The sequence below is a fragment of the Panthera pardus genome, unplaced genomic scaffold (genome assembly GCF_024362965.1).
Source record: "Panthera pardus isolate Hobbes unplaced genomic scaffold, ASM2436296v1 HiC_scaffold_24, whole genome shotgun sequence".
Lineage (NCBI taxonomy): Eukaryota > Metazoa > Chordata > Mammalia > Carnivora > Felidae > Panthera > Panthera pardus.
Window position 1 is genome coordinate 68,959,989 of NW_026526810.1, and position 18,059 is coordinate 68,978,047.

At 33.7% G+C, this 18,059-nt stretch overlaps 1 protein-coding gene and 1 pseudogene across 6 annotated transcripts in view; one reads left to right on the forward strand and one right to left on the reverse strand.

Moving 5' to 3' along the window:
• Positions 1-227: 227 nt before the first annotated feature.
• NOVA1 (NOVA alternative splicing regulator 1) overlaps positions 228-18,059 on the reverse strand; it is a 150,312-nt gene continuing 132,480 nt past the window's right edge. For all 6 annotated transcript variants that reach the window (XM_019429254.2, XM_019429253.2, XM_053889313.1 and 3 more), the window contains one exon: positions 228-3,303. In XM_019429254.2, coding sequence (XP_019284799.1) covers positions 2,299-3,303 — 1,005 coding nt within the window. In that variant the 3' untranslated portion in view covers positions 228-2,298. The remainder of the gene's footprint in view (positions 3,304-18,059) is intronic.
• LOC128772748 (60S ribosomal protein L21-like) lies at positions 10,568-11,139 on the forward strand (annotated as a pseudogene).

The window sequence follows — 18,059 nt, forward strand, 5'->3', positions numbered from 1 at the left end:
ACAAAACATTTTAAAGACCCAACATTTGAAATGCTTCTAATACACATCCTAGATCACTTCCTTTCTCTTTTTCAACTAAGTGGGGCCCCAATCTTCGCCTTTGTTCACTGCTGACTCTGAGACAGCATGGTGAAAGAAATTTACATAGATATTATTTACTGTTAATGTATTATAAATGATCTGAGACTTGTGACATGCAAGGAAAAAATGAGACGGGAGACAAGTGATGCTACATGATGAACTAAGCACATTTATAATGATAAAATGAGTAAATATAATAGCGGCAATGCTAACCACTGATTCCACGAGATACACTATTTGTCAAAACTTACACAGCTACAGAGTATCGACGATAAATAGTCATTACCAATTAACACAGTTTACTACAGCTTTTCTCTTTCATTTAAACAAGCATATCATTCCCTTTTAAAATCATTCTCTAAATAAATATTTAGAGATAGAGAACTCTAAAATGAAATAACAGTCCAATGTTAAAAACTAAAAAAAAAAATGAATCTACTCTTACAGTTTGACAGAAATGAATTATTAATAGTGGAAGGGGAAGGGATCAGGAAATAATTTCAAGTTCTCAATGTCCAAAAGTAAATTGCACAGTAAATCAATATGAAATGAAGAGTCCATATAGTTCAATGAACAAAAGGGAAAGTTCATGAGGACAAAGATCACAGTTCAGAGAGAGGCTGGACGAAATTCAGACATGGAGCATCACACTCATTGTTCTTTAATTGGTTGCACAGAAAGGAGCAGCTGGGATGCCATTTAGCTTGCTAGGATGGACGTAATCAATGGGTTGAAGTTGAGATGGAAGTAATTCTCTTTTGTAATTCAGTTGCTCAGCCAGATGATCCAGAGGTAGCCAGCATTTTATTTTTGTCCATTGAATTTAAGACTGCATGCACAGCATGAGGAGGTGCTTGGGGATGGATGCCCCTATGAGTGGCCTTGAGTGGGCAAACTCAGAGGTTAACAGATGGTGTGTCAAATGGCCTGGACAGTTGGCACTCAGGAGAGGTACAGAAGAGGGTGACAGTTGTTGGGTCTTGGGAACAAAGGCTTACTTTGAAATGACCTGTCAAAAAGCCTGACAAAGGTAGATCACACTACCTCTCAAGATAAACTGCCTCTTCTAAATAAGCATGCAGGAAATACTGTCTGGTTGGTGACATAAAAATGCTCCACAAAACATGCAAATTACCGAGTATTAGAAACTGCATTGGCTGCTAGCGCCATGCTGCAAAGACTCCATCATGGGAGCAAACAGCTAAATCACAGATAGCTTCACAGTAAAATCTACATTCACAATACTAATAGGTTTCTAGTGTTAACAAATTATACACAATTATAAGCTCTTAAAATGCAACATACTTATCAAGCAGTTGCAGATAATGAAACATTATCAGCTATCAATAATTTGTTGGCACTTTCACTTTTGTTTATAAAATTTCCAATACACTGTACCACAGTTATGTGTCTAAACAGTGAGGATGTTAATGGAGTAATGACTGTTCTACTGGCCAGGCGATGGGATCAGTAGTGAATTCAGTGCTTAAAAACAAATGTACAAACCTCTGAAGAGGTGGGACTCCATGTGAGAACTTTTGTTGAACTTACAAATGATGAAGAATGGGCCATGGCCAGCATGCAGCATTATTTCCATTGTCTAGTTCAGATGGAGAACAGGTGCTTTTATTGATCTGTAAACTTACCAATATAATTTTCCACAGTTTTAACCTTTTAAATATTTTACAGTGCTTTTATGCAACTATATTGCTTTTTGATCATTTTAAATTTAAAACTTATTTTCAAAATATTGTTTCCTACTTCACTGTGCCCTAAGCAGGAAGTAAGACTTACATGACAGTGCTTTGGCCTCACTCCATTTTAGGTCACTGACCCACCATACTCAACCTAACAGTAGTTAATTTAGTGTTATCTAGAACTAATACTGAAAACTATACGCATATCCCTGTCTACATTCAATCATTAAACTACAATAATGCTGGTAAAATGGCAGGCTTAAATCTTACACTAGAAACACCTCTGACAAATATACACAAGCAAAGTATAGAGAACAAAACAGATCAAGAAAAAATTCTTTCTATGAAACATCTGGTAAAACACATATTATTTACATATACACATTGTCAACATAGTCGCATTCATTTGCATAATTATATATTAATAACAGAAAAACTTCACTTCTGCAAAGTACAGTACATCCTTCTTGAAAATGGGGTAAAGGAGGGGTTAAAACAATCTGATGTACAATCGGGGCACTCAACCCACTTTCTGAGGATTGGCAGCCCGAACTCCTTGCTCATATGTGATCCTTTGTGTAATTAAATACTGAGCAGCCTGTGTTGCAGCTGGTGTTCCAGTAATGGTTACCTTCCGATTCCTTGTGCCAGGTACGAATTCTCCTTTTTTGGAGATCTGTATCCTTGCACCAGTCAACTCCTGGTATTCCACTAATGTTTTCCCTCCTTTGCCAAGTATTGCACCAACTAAGTTTTCTGGCACTGCTATTTCAACTACATCCTTTGATCCATCTGTGGATTTTTCTGTTCCTAGAATGGCACTGGCAGCTAGGGGAGAAGCAGCTCCAAAATATCCATTGGTTGCAGCAGTAGCAGCAGCCAGGCTACCTAATGCAAATGTCCCCGCCGTACCACCAGCTGTGCTGCCACTGGCTGAGGCTTCACTGGCATAGGTGGCCAACAAATTGGCTGCTGCTGCTGCTGGGTTGGCACTGGCAGCTGCTGCAGCCAAGGCCCCTGTTGCTGCCGCTTGACTGAGACCTAAACCTAATGTGTTGAGATTATATCCGTAGCTGGCTAAAGTATTAAGTGCAGAGGTGATGGCCACCAGGTCATTGCCTGTGAAGCCAGATAAAACTGCTGGAAAGGCTGCAACGCCAGCAAGGTTAGCATGTCCTAATAGCCCTGCGGCTGCTGCAGCGGTTGGTAACACTTCAGCAGTGTTTGCATAAGGAGATCCGGTTGGATTGGAATTTGCCACTGGACCTGTAACATTGGCATAACTGATATTGAGACAGCTGCCACTCTGTGGATCCTCTTGTATCTTCTGGATGATAAGTTCAACAGCTTTTCGGTTTTGTTCAGGTTCTCCACTCACAGTGACAACCCTCTCTTGCAAGTTGATCCCATCAGGTTTCTGGGAAAGCTGCACCCAAGCCCCTGACTGCTCCATTATAGCCTTCACAGTAGCACCTCCCTTCCCTATTATCAGACCTGCTGTGCTGTTGGGAACTATAATCTTTACCTGTAATTAAAAAAAATACGTATAAATAATACTTCTGTTTTGCGCATATACATTATATTACTTTGCTATCCTAGCAAAAGTAAAATAAGTGAAAATTAATTTAAACATAATTTATGAAAGACAGAAATAGCACAACTTCTAAAGTGACTTTTATCACATTTTAATACACTTAGCTTGTAAAATCAGAATTTTTAAAAGAAAATGCAATTTTCAGTTTAAAATTACTAAACAGAATTTTCCTTGAGATTTGTTGCATTTTGCAGTACAACTTCTAAGAAATTAGTATGTTTTAAAAAGAGGGTATCATAACTATACATCAATGGTAACATTTTTATATAGCTTCAAAATAAAAATAATGTGGATATTCTTCACCTATTGTAGCTTTAAGAATACCTTTGGTCTAAAACATATAAAAACAAAGAGTGCAGGATTATGATGCAAAGTTAGTAAAGATAAAAGTAGTAAAGTTCTAGCTTGAGTCCATTCAAAAAATTAATTTCATGTTCCTTATCACCTAGTAATTTTTGTGTTATTCAAAATTTACTTGTTTCATGACTAATATTTTCTGAAATCAATAATTACTAGTAGTATTTTGATTTTTCACCTAAACTGACACACAACATATAACTATAAAAATAACAAATATTTCTAAATAATTAATATAAAAAATTTCAGTCACTTTGAGGTAGGTCTTGAAGGCTATTTGAGAATATTACCTGGCTGTTCTACTTAAATTTGTAAAATGACTATTTTAGTTAGATACTTTTCTTTCTGGCAGTAATAGCTACATTTTAAAAAATAGGGCTTACAACCATATTATCAAAGGTGACTGAAAAATTACTGGAGTCACATGAATATTTACAATGATCCAATGTGACCATATAACTATAGGCATTTTAGCTAATTTGTATTGAAACATCCACCCACGAAACCCAGCCTAGTTTGATTTATTTAAGTACAATCAAATACTATTATAGAAAGTATAAAATCAGTAGGGTAGTTACCATAACCCCTGAAATTAAAATATAAATATTAAAATTTTTATTTTGGTGGCACAAAGATCCCCATGGTGTTGTTTTATGACTCCTTGGGTAGGTCAGAGACTGTGAGTGCTGTGTCGCTGACAAAGCGCTAAAGGAACCGCCTTCCCCGTTCTAGATATTAAAATGGGCAGGTTGAAATAATTTATTGAAAAATGAACAGGAATTAGTTGAGATATTCTATGAAATATTTCACCAGCTAGTTTTTAGCAAGTATTGCCATGCTCTCTTTAAGACAAATATTTTAAAGAAATAACAGCCATGCAATTTTGCTCTTGAAGGTAGCAGGCAGTGAAAGTATAAATTCAAATTCCAGACTGGGTCATCTCATAAATATGTTTACATGTATTAACACACATGTACATTCACGCACAACTTTTCTTTTCCACACCTATAACTGATAGGAACAGGATTTTGTTTCATTCCAGTTTGTGTGTAAAATAATTTCATTTTAAATGGAAACAACCTAAACTGTCTAGAAACATTGCTTAGAAATATCAAATATATCCTTCATATCCCCGATTAAGTGCATTGGATTTCAAGAGGTAGACAGAGAAATAATTTTTTAAAACATGTTAATTTGTTAATTTTGTTCACAGACCTTTTTTATAGAAACATATGTTTGAAATGTTATATAGTATGTTAGTATTATAATTAGAAAGTTAAACCATGATTACCCCTTATATTAATTACAAAGATGAATTAGAATCATCCTTCTATTTTACTGTGCACATGAAGTATTGAGAAAATGTACTTTTAAGGGTTTAAATATGTGAATGTTAAATATGATATTTTACAAATAAGTACTTCTTTTCAAAATCAGAACATTTTTTATACAGTTGAAAACATTTATATACTGGCAAAAGGTAGTGTTTTAACATAATTTTTATGTTTTAACACAATTTTTGCAAAGAAAAATATATTAATTAACCAAAAATTTCAAAAGAACTGTTCTTCAATTAGCTTAAATTCTAATATCACTTTTGTTTTGCCCAGCGTGGTAATTACCTGCATGATTATAGCCCAAGAAGAGACGAGCACATGAAAGTTTAACTATGGGAACTGTTCTACACACTGTCAATAAAAAGTAATGAAATATATAAATTTAAAATATCTTAAAATCACCTTACGCTTCTATGAAATGTGGAAAGGTAATACTAATTTCTACTACACTGCACACCAGTCCACCAGTCTTCTACTATATTTACTGTTCTATTCTTCCAAAAGAACTTGCAGATGTGTGCAAAGTACTTTCATTATTGCACATTAGTCTGTCCTTTCTTTTATTTGTCCCATTAGTCATTTTTCTTTCTTTTCAATATCCAAAGATGCTGAAATAATGCATAGTTCAGAAATGGTGTGTAAACTTTTCATAAAAGTAAACATCTTGCAAAATATCTGTCTCTTTGTGAACTGAAAAATGACACCATCCCATCTATCTTTATATTAAAGATATCCTTCTAATACAAATTAGACACACACACACACACACACACACACACACACAAATAAAGTCATCTTTATGTAATAAGTACTATTCCCTGGATTTTAGTTTTAACTATTTGAAATTATCTTATATAAAATACTGTCAGCCATAATTGCTATTTTATCAAATAGTGATGTGGTCCCCAAATTTTGTTGGTAGAACTTACATCTGTCCACATATAACTTAATAAGGGTGTGTTATGATTTAAGAGAAAGTATTAATGATTGCATATTCATATTAGTAGTAGCACTCCTTAATTTTAGATAGTAATAATTCTACATAAGATTACTGATCTTAGAAATTAAATTAAAAAATTAAGGAAAATATAAATATAAAAAATTATTAAATTCCAAATAAAAAAAATATAAATACTGAATAGCCTAGCCAAAGGAACATGTCACCCAACTTTTGTTTTCGGCCCAAGAAAATGAAAAAGCTCTCATGGGGCTCCTGAGTGACTCAGTCAGTTAAACGTCTGACTCTTGGTTTTGGCTCAGATCATGATCTCATGGTTCATGAGTTTGAGCCCCACGTGGGGCTCTGCGCTGACAGTGCAGAGCCTGCTTGGGATTCTTTCTCTCTCTGTCCCTGTCTCCCTCTACCCCTCCCCTATATGCTCTCTCTTTCTCTCAAAATAAATAAATAAAATAAATACATACATACATACATAAAATTTTTAAAAGATGTGGAACCTTTAAAAAAAAACCTCTCAGATTTATACTTTTTTTCTTGAAGAATTAAAAAATATGTATGTATCTATTTGCACACTTAATATGGACACTAACAAGAAACACACTCTGAAAATGAGAAGTTGAGACAAAAAGAAAAATTAATCCATTTGCATAGTGTCTCAGAAAAGTAATGTTCTAGTGCCATTTTATGTGTCAGGCCAGAGCAAGAAGAAGTGAGGCACTAATATGGAAGCCTGGAGATCGCAGGCAACTGAATACTGGGTAGGGTAGGGAAGAGAAAAGGAGGGTGGAAAATTATGTAAGGTGGTCTACTTGTTTATTTCTTAGATATGGGAATATAGCATTTACCAATGAAAAAGTCTGTGCATTGATAGCATTTGCAATACTGACTCACATATGTATATGCATACTTGTCTCTAAATCTTTTTTTTAAATGTTTACTTTTTAGAGAGAGAGAGAGATAGGGCACGAGTGGGAGAGGAGCAGAGAGAGAGGGAGACACAGAATCCAAAGCAGGCTCCAGGCTCTGAGCTGTCAGCACAGAGCCTGATGGTGGCTCAAACTCACGAACTGCGAGATCACGACCTGAGCCAAGGTCGAATGCTGAACCCACTGAGCCACCGAGATGCCCTCTATACTTATTTCTAAAGAATTAAGAATAACAATAATAATAATAATAAAGCTGGGTCCTAGATAGCACACAAGTCATTTGGTGTAACATATACCAACTAAATCAGACATAATGTTGACAGTTATAAATCAGTTTTCAGAACTATACTCTAGAGTTGCTACCATCAATTCAATCTTTTATGGAATACTGAGTGGCCCAGGTCCTGTGTTGGGAGTTAGAGATAAAGGATATATATGACAGTGCTCCTACCTGTAAGGAAATTATAGATTAGTTGTAGAAAAAAAGATGTGTAAATGCAACAGTGCAGTGAAGTCTTAAAAGTGCTGGTATATATGAAGAGTACAAAGTAGACACAAAGCCTAACTGGAAGGAGAAGGAGTAAGTAAGAAAACCTCTGAGAGACAGTGATTATATTTATCTAAATGTCTTTCACATTTTTTGTACTATAAGAATCCTATTCTCAGATCTACCCTATGACCCAGAAATTGCACTGCTAGGAATTTACCCAAGGGATACAGGAGCGCTGATGCATAGGGGCCCTTGTACCCTAATGTTTATAGCAGCACTTTCAACAATAGCCAAATTGTGGAAAGAGCCTAAATGTCCATCAACTGATGAATGGATAAAAACATTGTGCTTTATATATACAACGGAATACTACATGGCAATGAGAAAGAATGAAATATGGCCTTTTGTAGCAATGTGGATGGAACGGGAGAGTGTTATGCCAAGTGAAATAAGTCATACAGAGAAAGACAGATACCATATGTTTTCACTCTTACGTGGATCCTGAGAAACTTAACAGAAGACCATGGGGGAGGCGAAGGAAAAAAAAAAAAAAAAAAAGGTTAGAGAGGGAGGGAGCCAAAACATAAGAGACTTAAAAACTGAGAACAAACTGAGGGTTGATGGGGGGTGGGAGAGAGGGGAAGGTGGGTGATGGGTATTGAGGAGGGCACCTGTTGGGATGAGCACTGGGTGTTGTATGGAAACCAATTTGACAATAAATTTCATATTAAAAAAAGAATCCTATTCTCTATTATCAGACATTCCCATAAGGTTGCTCTCTGTTATCTCTGTGTTGGAGAGCTCCCATTCGAACCTAAACCTATTTGAATAGTAATCATGTGCTTAAGTATTGTTTTTAAAGAAAAAAATCTTTACTTAAATTTTCCCTATTCCTAGACTTATAATTATGTATTATCAAATAAACATGAGATAAGATTAACAATATAATTATACTAATTTTACTAGCATCAACTGCTTTTCAGGGGGAAAAAAAAAGTAATTAAGTGACTATTTCTCTATGTGCAGCCAAAGAAGAACCTGTATTGGAATCTAGTATCAAAACCACTAAATAGGTAGGTTTTAATGTTGATATGTTTCTGATTAAAAATAAATATTAAGACAAACAAATTTACTCCTTTGCCAAATAAGACCTGTAACTCATTATGGTTTTATAAAACAATGAGAGTGTCTGTAGTCACATTTCATCATCACGGCAGGAAAATTACCTATTTCATAAAGCCATACCTTAATATACATGCAAAACAAGGTCCATTATAATTTAAGATATCTCAATGAATAGTATGTACTATTTTATTTAGGGCTGCCATATTATATAGCACATATGCATGGACTTACATTTGTAAAGCAATGACTATCAACAGTGGATACTTTTCATTCATTCATTCATTCATTCATTCACTCACTCATCCATCCAACATCTGATCTTCCTTCTTCTGGCAACAGACCCCGTTTTCCTTTGGAGGCACCCTTTCTCATTCTTAGCACATGTGCTTCAGGTAAGGCTGACAACTTTCCAATGCTCTAGCAGTGGAAACACAACAAAGCCTGACACATCAAAATTCCCACACCCCTGGCAGGTATTGATTTGGGATTAAGAACATGATCCAGGATGGCCCAGTAAGAGTTAACCTGAGAATCTGGTAAAACTGATGGGACAGAGATAGTTGTATTTCCAATCTAGCAGAGCATAAGCCTGACAGTAGTATCTCGCCACCATATGGAAAGAGAAAAGGCTTGACTGAAAAATAAAGTTAACCGAGATAAAAGGAAACTCCAGAAATGGAGAGAGAAAATTTCTGACAGCATTCTGGCATCTGAATCTAACCATGTCTAAAGCCTGCCCAGATCAATGTAATTCCCTTTTTTAAGCCACTTTGAGTTGGATTTCTATAATTTAGAACAAGCCAACTGGTATATTAGAAACTTTTACGCTCTTACTATATCATATATTATTTGCCTATCTAAAAGAAATAATACATTTTGTTGTATGTCTTGACGCTTTAAAAATCAAGACATTACCAAGATATACCCTACATGATCTAAAAGAATAAATCTCTTTCATTTCCGTAATGTACACCTTTGGCTGCTGAGGCAGCATTTAGTAGTGTCCAATGAAGATGCATGTGTCATTTGGGGATCTATCTTGAATTGGTGACTAAAGTAAATTGAAAACATCTTTTCCTTTGATTATAGATTTTATACTGATTAATAACTGCCTTCTGAAAAGTGTGGATTTGACAAAATATGTACAGGATTGCTACATGAATACAAAATATTGAAATAAAAAAAAGCAACTCTTCTAACTTTCTAGTAGTCTGTTTAATCTTCCCACTTTTGATAATCAAATCAAAGGCAATACAGTTTTCATAAACATGCATAGTATCACTGTAAATGCCATGCTGTCTTTTCTTAGATATCTTCACCCTCTTTTTCCCCACCACTACCAACACCAGGTTTGAAACCCAGGAGCCATCTGTGCCTTTTCTTGCTCCCTAGATGTCTACATCCTGTTATGCACTATTGATTTTTTTTTCTCTCTGAAATGCTTCTTTTAAGACTGGTATGCTATGCTGAATCCAAACTTTACCTTCTAATTCTTGGATATACTCTATATTCATTGTTTTTCCATGTCTTTGCTTATTGTTTATTCATTTGTCCCAACTGACTGAAATGTTATATACCTATATTCCCACACTGTTCTTTACTTGAGAATGCATATTTTTGCCTCCTTAAATCTTATATGTCCTGTAAGAGCAGTTCAAATGCAATAGCGCTTGTAAACTCAATCCTGGTTCTCTAAAGAAGTGTCAAATACTTCTCTGTATTTCTTATTATGTTACTTATTCTATGCTGGCTTATATTAGCATGCAACAGATATTTATCTCTCTCACAAAATTATATTTTCCAGAAAGCCATTATCTTATTTAGTTTTGGATTATTTGCACTTAATTGACATGATCAGTTGGATAACTGTTTAAAAGATACAACCAAAAAGTAAAATATAGATTAATAAGAACCAAACAATAAACTATTTAAAAGATTCCATCATGGCCATGCAATTGTGTGTATGTGTGTATGTGTGTGTGTAAAAATAAGACATCCGGTTCTTAAAACAAGAATAACTTTACCACCTCTAAAATCCAAAATTCAAAGATTATCCTTTCAACTGGAACCATCATATATTAGTAATTCACCAAAATGATCAACACAAAGGGAAAGAGGAGAAGTGCTCGTTATGTGTTCTCTAGAACTTTTAGAAAACATGGAATTGTTCCTTTGGCCACATACATGTGAATCTACAAGAAAGGTGACATTATGGACATCAAGGGAATGGGCACTGTTCTATAAGGAATTCCCCACAAATGTTACCATGGCAAAACTGGAAGAGTCTACAATGTTACCCACGTACTGTTGGCACTGTTGTGCACAAACAAGGGCAAGATCCTTGCCAAGAGAATTAATGTACATATTGAGCATATAAACCACTCAAAGAGCCGAGATAGCTTCCTGAAGTGCATGAAGAAAAATGGTAAGAAAAAGAAGGTAGTCAAAGAGAAAGGTACTTGGGTTCACCTGAAGTGCCAGCCTGTCTCACCCAGAGAATCACACTTTTTGAGAACCAATGGAAAGGAGCCTGAGCTGCTGGAACCCATTCCCTGTCATTTCATGGGATGGTAAGTGTGAAAAAAAATACCTCAAGACTAAAAAAATATTCAAAGATTATATGGCAAACATACTAAAATACACAAAAAGATAAATGCATAGATGTTTTAATCTTACAAAATTACTGAAATCAGTGACACTCATAGATTTATGGTTACTAACATTATGAATGGATGTTGTACTGTATCAAATGCTTTTTCTGCATCCGATGAAATGATCATATGGTTCTTATCCTTTCTTTTATTAATGTGGTGTATCACATTGATTGATTTGCAAATATTGAACCACACTTACATCCCAGGAATAAATCTCACTTGATCGCAGTTAAATGATTTTTTAATGTATTGTTGGATTTGGTTTGCTAGTATTTTGTGGAGGATTTTTCATCTATGTTCATCAGAGATATGGGATTGTAGTTTTCTTTTTTAGTGGAGTTTTTATCTGGTTTTGGTATCAGAGTAATGCTGACTTCATAGAATGAATGTATGTAAGTTTTTCTTCCTTTTCTATTTTTAGAATAGTTTAAGAACAGGTATTAACTCTTCTTTAAATGCTTGGTAGACTATGCCTGTGAAGCCATCTGGCCTTGGATTTCTGTTTGTTGGGAGGTTCTTATTTATTTATTTTTTTATTATACTGATTCAATTTCTTTGCTGGTTATTGGTCTATTCAAGTTTTCTATTTCTTCCTGTTTCAGTTTTGGTACTTTATACAAATGGTGTTGCAAAAAGTGGACATCAACATGCAAAAAAAAACTGGACCACTTTTTTACAGTTAAGTAAAAAACCACTTTTTTACATTTTATGTTAAAAATGGATTAATGACCTAAATGTGAGGTAAGAAACCATGTAAATCATACAGAAGAACACAGGCACTGTGTTCTCTGACATTGGCTGTAGCACTTTATTTCTAGGTATGTCTCTGGAGGCAAGGGAAACAAAACCAAAATAAACTACTGGGACCTCATCAAAATAAAAAGCTTCTGCATGGTAAGGAGAACAATCGACAAAACTGTAAGGCAAACTACAGAATGGGAGAAGGTATTTGCAAATGGCAAATATACTAACCTGGTTATACTAACCTGATAAAAGGTTAGTATCCAAAATATATAAATAACTCATAAAACTCAATTCCAATTTAAAAAAATGGACAGAAGACATAAACAGACAATTTTCCAAAGAAAAAACACAGATGGTCAACAGACACCTGAAAAGATGCTCAACATCTTTGATCATCAGGGAAATACAAATCAAAACTACAATGAAATATCACCTCAGGGTTCCTGGGTAGCTCAGTTGGTCAAGCATCTGACTCTTGATTTTGGCTCAGGTGATGATCTCAGTTTCCTGAGATCGGGCCCTGTGTCAAGCTCTTCGCTGACAGTGCAGTCTGCTTGGGATTCTCTCTCTCCCTCTCTCTCTGCCCCTCTCCCGCTCATGATCTCTCTCTCTCTCTCTCAAAATAAATAAATAAACTTAAGAAAAAAAGAAAGATAACCTCACACCTGGTTAGCATGGTTAAAATCAACAACACAAGAAACAATAGGTGTTGGCGAGAAAGAGGAGAAAGGGGAATCCTTTTGCACTGTTGGTGGTAATGAAAACTTGTGCAGCCACTGTAGAAAACAGTATGGAGGTTCCTCAAGAAGTTAAAAATAGAACTACCCTACAATCCAGCAATTGCACTACTATTTACCCAAAGAATACGAAAATACTAATTCAAAGGGATACATGCACCTCTATGTTCATAACAACATTATCTACAATAGCCAAATTATGGAAACAGCCCAAGTGTCCATCAACTGATGAATGGATAAAGAAGATGTATTATAGGTATTCAGCCATCAAAAAGAATGAAATCTTGCCATTTGCAACGACACGGATGGAGCTAGTGAGTATTACACTAAGCAAAATAAGTCAGAAGGACAAATACCATATGATTTCACTCATATACAGAATTTAAGAAATAAAACAAACAAGCAAAGGGAAAAAAAAAAAGAGATAGGGAGGCAAACCAAGAAACAGACTCTTAACTATAGAGAACAAACTGATGGTTACCAGAGGGGACGTTGAGTGAAACAGGTGATGGGGATTAAGGCATGTACTTGCTGTAATAAGCAAGCTGTATGGAAGTGATGAATCACCATATTGTATACCTAAAACTAATATTACACTGTATGTTAACAACTGAAATTTAAATAAAAACTTGAGAAAAAAATCACTAACATTATAAGAACTAAATGATTAAATATGCACTATATGCCTTTTCTTAAATGTTTATTGATATATATTATGTTTTTCCTATGATACTTCATAGTTTGTTACCCCTTACCCACTAAGGTTTTGTGGCTAGGCTTCCTTAGCCATCAAAATATAGTCAGATTGGTTCTAAAAGTCCAGAATACAAATATATTAGCATTTCCTTGATTATGTGATGAACTGGATCAATTAATAACATGACTCAAATGACAGTTTCTACTGAGTCATAATCACAATTCATAACTGGTGCAATTACCTCCTACCTCTTTGCCTTGGTTCAAGTAATTACATTTTTACCTCAGAATAATTAAAAGTTTATACTTCATTTTATATCTTCTTTCAAAGAGCCATACTCTATTTCCCCTTGCGGATATGAGAGAGAATGACAGACAATACACCTCTTTTTGTGTATCCTTGGAAGAAGACAAAAACTGAATGATAATCCCCATGAAATTTCTAAAGGAAAATAAAGTTTAACTTAACTATATTTTTACTTAATACATTTTTTCACTTTGCCCCTTGAAGCATTATTCAAAGTTTGCTTGTTTGGTTTTTTTTTTTCTTTTCCTTTTGATGACTGCTGCCTATGTTAAAGACACATCACATCACATTCCAGACAGGGATACACTTAGGTATAAGAAAAATAGGAAAAATCATTTTTTATAGGAAAAGAAAAGCACTTTAAATGATTCCTATTGAGATGCTAAATGCTCTAGATATAATTACGTCAAAAAAGAAAAATACCAGAAGTCAAACAACTATAAAGAAACCATAAAAGTTGTAAATAATAAACTATTTTAGGGCAGCCTATTATTTACAAATGAAAATAACTTGCAGTATTGTCTTCTTAATGCTTACTAAACCATATTTTACTAAAATGAGGTTAAATTTCTTGAACTCCCACCTGTCAACATCATCTACATGTCAAATTATCAAAAACCTCTTAGAAATCATTATTATTATTACTATTATTATTTTAAACCATATCTTCTTAGACAAACTGTTTTAGAGTTTACATAATAAGATATATGTTCAGAGTTCTCAATTCCAATTAGTGAAAAAATGTACTTGAAATATTTGGGCTTTTAATATGAAAACTAATGCTTTTAATTTAATATTTTAAAGCTGTAATGTCAATTTAAAAAGTGAAAAATAGCTATGAACATTAAAGGAGGGGTTGTGTTCACAGAAGTGGATGATGAAAAGGTATGAAAGATAAGGATAGAGGGAATCAAGAATTCTACTTTGGATATTTTAAGTTTGAAATCCTCATGAGACATCTAAGTGATGACAGCAAGTAGGTGATTAGCTATTGGTCTGGTGATCGTAGGAAATTTGAGGTTATTTAAAGCAATAGAAATGGATACGGTAATTTACGGGAAGGTAAAAGTGAAAAAAACTCATTAAATAGTGAACAGTAAAGAACTTTGATAAGAAAATATAAACTGCTAAAATCAATCAGAGATATTTAAAATAGAGCAGCAAAATTAATCACTTAAAAAAAGTGAACCAAATGTACATGAGGTAATGGTCTAACCAGTAATCTTTTTTTTTTTTTTTTAATTTTAATGTTTATTTACTTTTGAGACAGAGTGCAAGCGAGTCAGGGAGGGGCAGAGAGATAGGGAGTCACACAATCTAAAGCAGACTCCAGGCTCTGAGATGTCAACATAGAGCCTGACATGGAGCTTGAACTCACAAACCGTGAGTTCATGACCTGAGCTGAAGTTGGATGCTCAACCGACTGAGCCATTCAGGCACCCCTTAATCTCTTTCTTTTAAAAAATGTGTAGTAGTATATATTACCTCTTGGAAATCACTATGGAGAATACATTAAGTTATAAAATGAACATAAGCTTTGCCCTAGTGTCTATCTCTCCTTTTGTGATCCTTCTGGAAAATAATCCAGAACACGGAAAATATCATATACAAAGAACAGTGTACAGGCACTACATGGAATTATAAAATGATGTGGAAAACAACACAAAATTCTAAAATATATGTAAATGTGTATGTAGAGTTTGGATTAAGTAGTGTAAAATTATATGCAGGTAAAACTGAAATGAAGGGAATAACAGAGACTGAATTTCAGGTGACATTTTTTTCCCTCTACCAGGTAAACTTTGTCTTATTTTAGTATTTTAAAAGCAGAGTAATAAAAGGAAATAAAAAAGTTACTTCCGAATTAAACTGCTGAAAAAACAAATTATGTAAAAGTAGAATAAACAACATATTTAAAATAGTTTTAATACATTTCTTGGTACTCACTGCACAATTATTTATTCAGTGCCTATGGTGTGCCAGGTACTGGTGCAGATGTTGGGGATTTTATAGAAGTCAATAAAAAGAATTAGATCTCCCTTTTATGAAGTTTACAGTCAGGTAGCATCTATCATAAAGACTACTAAATATTTAAATTTATATTATACAAGTAGTTGAGAAATGATAGAAAGGAGACTTAGAAAATACTTTTAAATTTTAAAATAAGGAAACTTAAAGTCATAGTTTTAAATAAGAATCATGTAATTAAAATAAATACCTATCTAGGAAAACCAGAACGTTAATGTTAGAATTTAAAATTTTTTTTAATTCTGAATTTATTCATGGATTGATTTAATATGCTATGATATAACCAAACTAATTAGATATTTTCAGAAGTAAACATCTCAACTATGTTTGAAAAATCAGTCTCCACTTAAACTTCTGTAAATAGATGAATTTTAAAAACTTGCATAATTTGGACTTTTAATTTTGTTTTTTCAAATTTTTGATTAAGCCATTTTTACCATTAAAATTAAATGTTATTATTTAGTTGAAAAGCTTGATGTGCAATATTTTTTACCTGATTTAAGCTACTTTGAAGTCAAATACAGGTGCTTACAGGTATTTTATATTTACTAATCATCCTAATACAACACTGCTTATATTTGATTTTACCAACAATTTTTCTGAAGCCAGTACTTTTTTTTAAAGATAATACATGTTTTCATTTCAGTAACATACTAGTAAAGTTTGATAATTTACTATCACACATGACTATCGTTAAGAAAATGAATATTTCACAAATTATTCTTAATTAACACTGGAGATAAACAAATACTAACATAAAAGGCTACAGAAGAATGCCTGTAATTTAACAAACTGTATTATTAGTCACAAAACTAAGCCCTTTCCCTAAATATGGATTGAAGTAGTTCACTTCTAATATTTAATAAATCATAAATAAAAACATTAATTTTGTAACTTCTATTACTTGGCTCAAAACAAATTGCAGTTAGTTAATAAAATAGAGCATTTCCTTTTCCAAAATATTTTTAAAGAGTATCTTTAAAAAATGGTATCATCTAATACAAGAAAAAAACAATAGCTAAACCAAACACTTAATAAAATGAATTATAAAGGTATTAGGTTTAGAAGAAAAGATGAAAATGATCAACTTATTATCTCCTAGGATATTCCTTAATCAAAGATAAATTAGAAAAGTCAAAAATGAGAAATAACTATTTATTCTATAGTGAATAGGGGTCAAACTCTCTAATCTGGCAAAACTACTCTTATCTGAAAGAACATGCAAAGACATTCACATGCTTCCAATTTCTAAGCATTTTAAAAAGTAAAATATTGAAAATAAACTTGATAACTACCCCTTTTATATGGCTTTATTTGAAAGATTACAAAAATTCTATTGAACTGTACGTGCGTGTGAGCGCGCACACACACACACAGAGCAAGAAGACTAATACACGTTCCAGAGTACAGAGCATTAAATGCTTTGGTTATATAAATGCATGTATAATGTGCTGTCTTGAGAACACGCTGTGGTGTAAGAATTACTACAGCTATGACTGCAAGAAAAACGTTGATGAAATAAATAAAACACCTTTACCTAGTAGGTAGTTCAGAAAGACAGATAATTGCAAATCTGCCTACTCATGAGCCAATGCCCGAGTCATGTATGGGATGTAAAATAAACGACATTACAGAGTGACTATTTCATTCTTTTTCCCTGAAGTATACCACTTTTTTTCAATCTGAGTAACTGTAAAGCACTAGATTTTCCATAAACAGGAATATATCTTCATTTGAAATTGTACCTTCAAAAGGGACTTCAGAAGGTCACATAGGCTGGTATTTACCATAAGGTGTATTACGCAAACATAAATTAGGTGCTTTCAGTAGCAATTCTTAACTTGCTCTCAGGCAGATCCTCTGATTCCCACCATTGGGTGTTAAGAACACACTATCTACAGCATAGCAAACTAACTTAGAAGCTTGCAATGGAATGACTATGGTTAGAAGCATTCATTTAACCCCTTTCCATAATTTTTGTAATCTGTATATAAAGATATACAACGTAAGAGAACTCCTAATCATTCCCGGTAATCGTCAAGGACTATTAATGCTATGTGAAAAGATAATCACCCTTTGCATAATAAGTCTTCATAGATTTAAGTTGTACTAGTTATAGTTAGTAAACTCTTATTGTTTTCAATGCTAAACCTAACACCTACCCTTCAACTTTTGCACAAATCAAGTATTTTTTAATTTATTATTTTTCAAATAAAGTATGTTATTTAATGAAAAAAGTCTTAATAAACTAAAGTCTGAGAGAAGAGACAGTGTAAGAATAGTACACAATCATTTTAGTCAACTAATATGCATTTTTCATATAGTAAA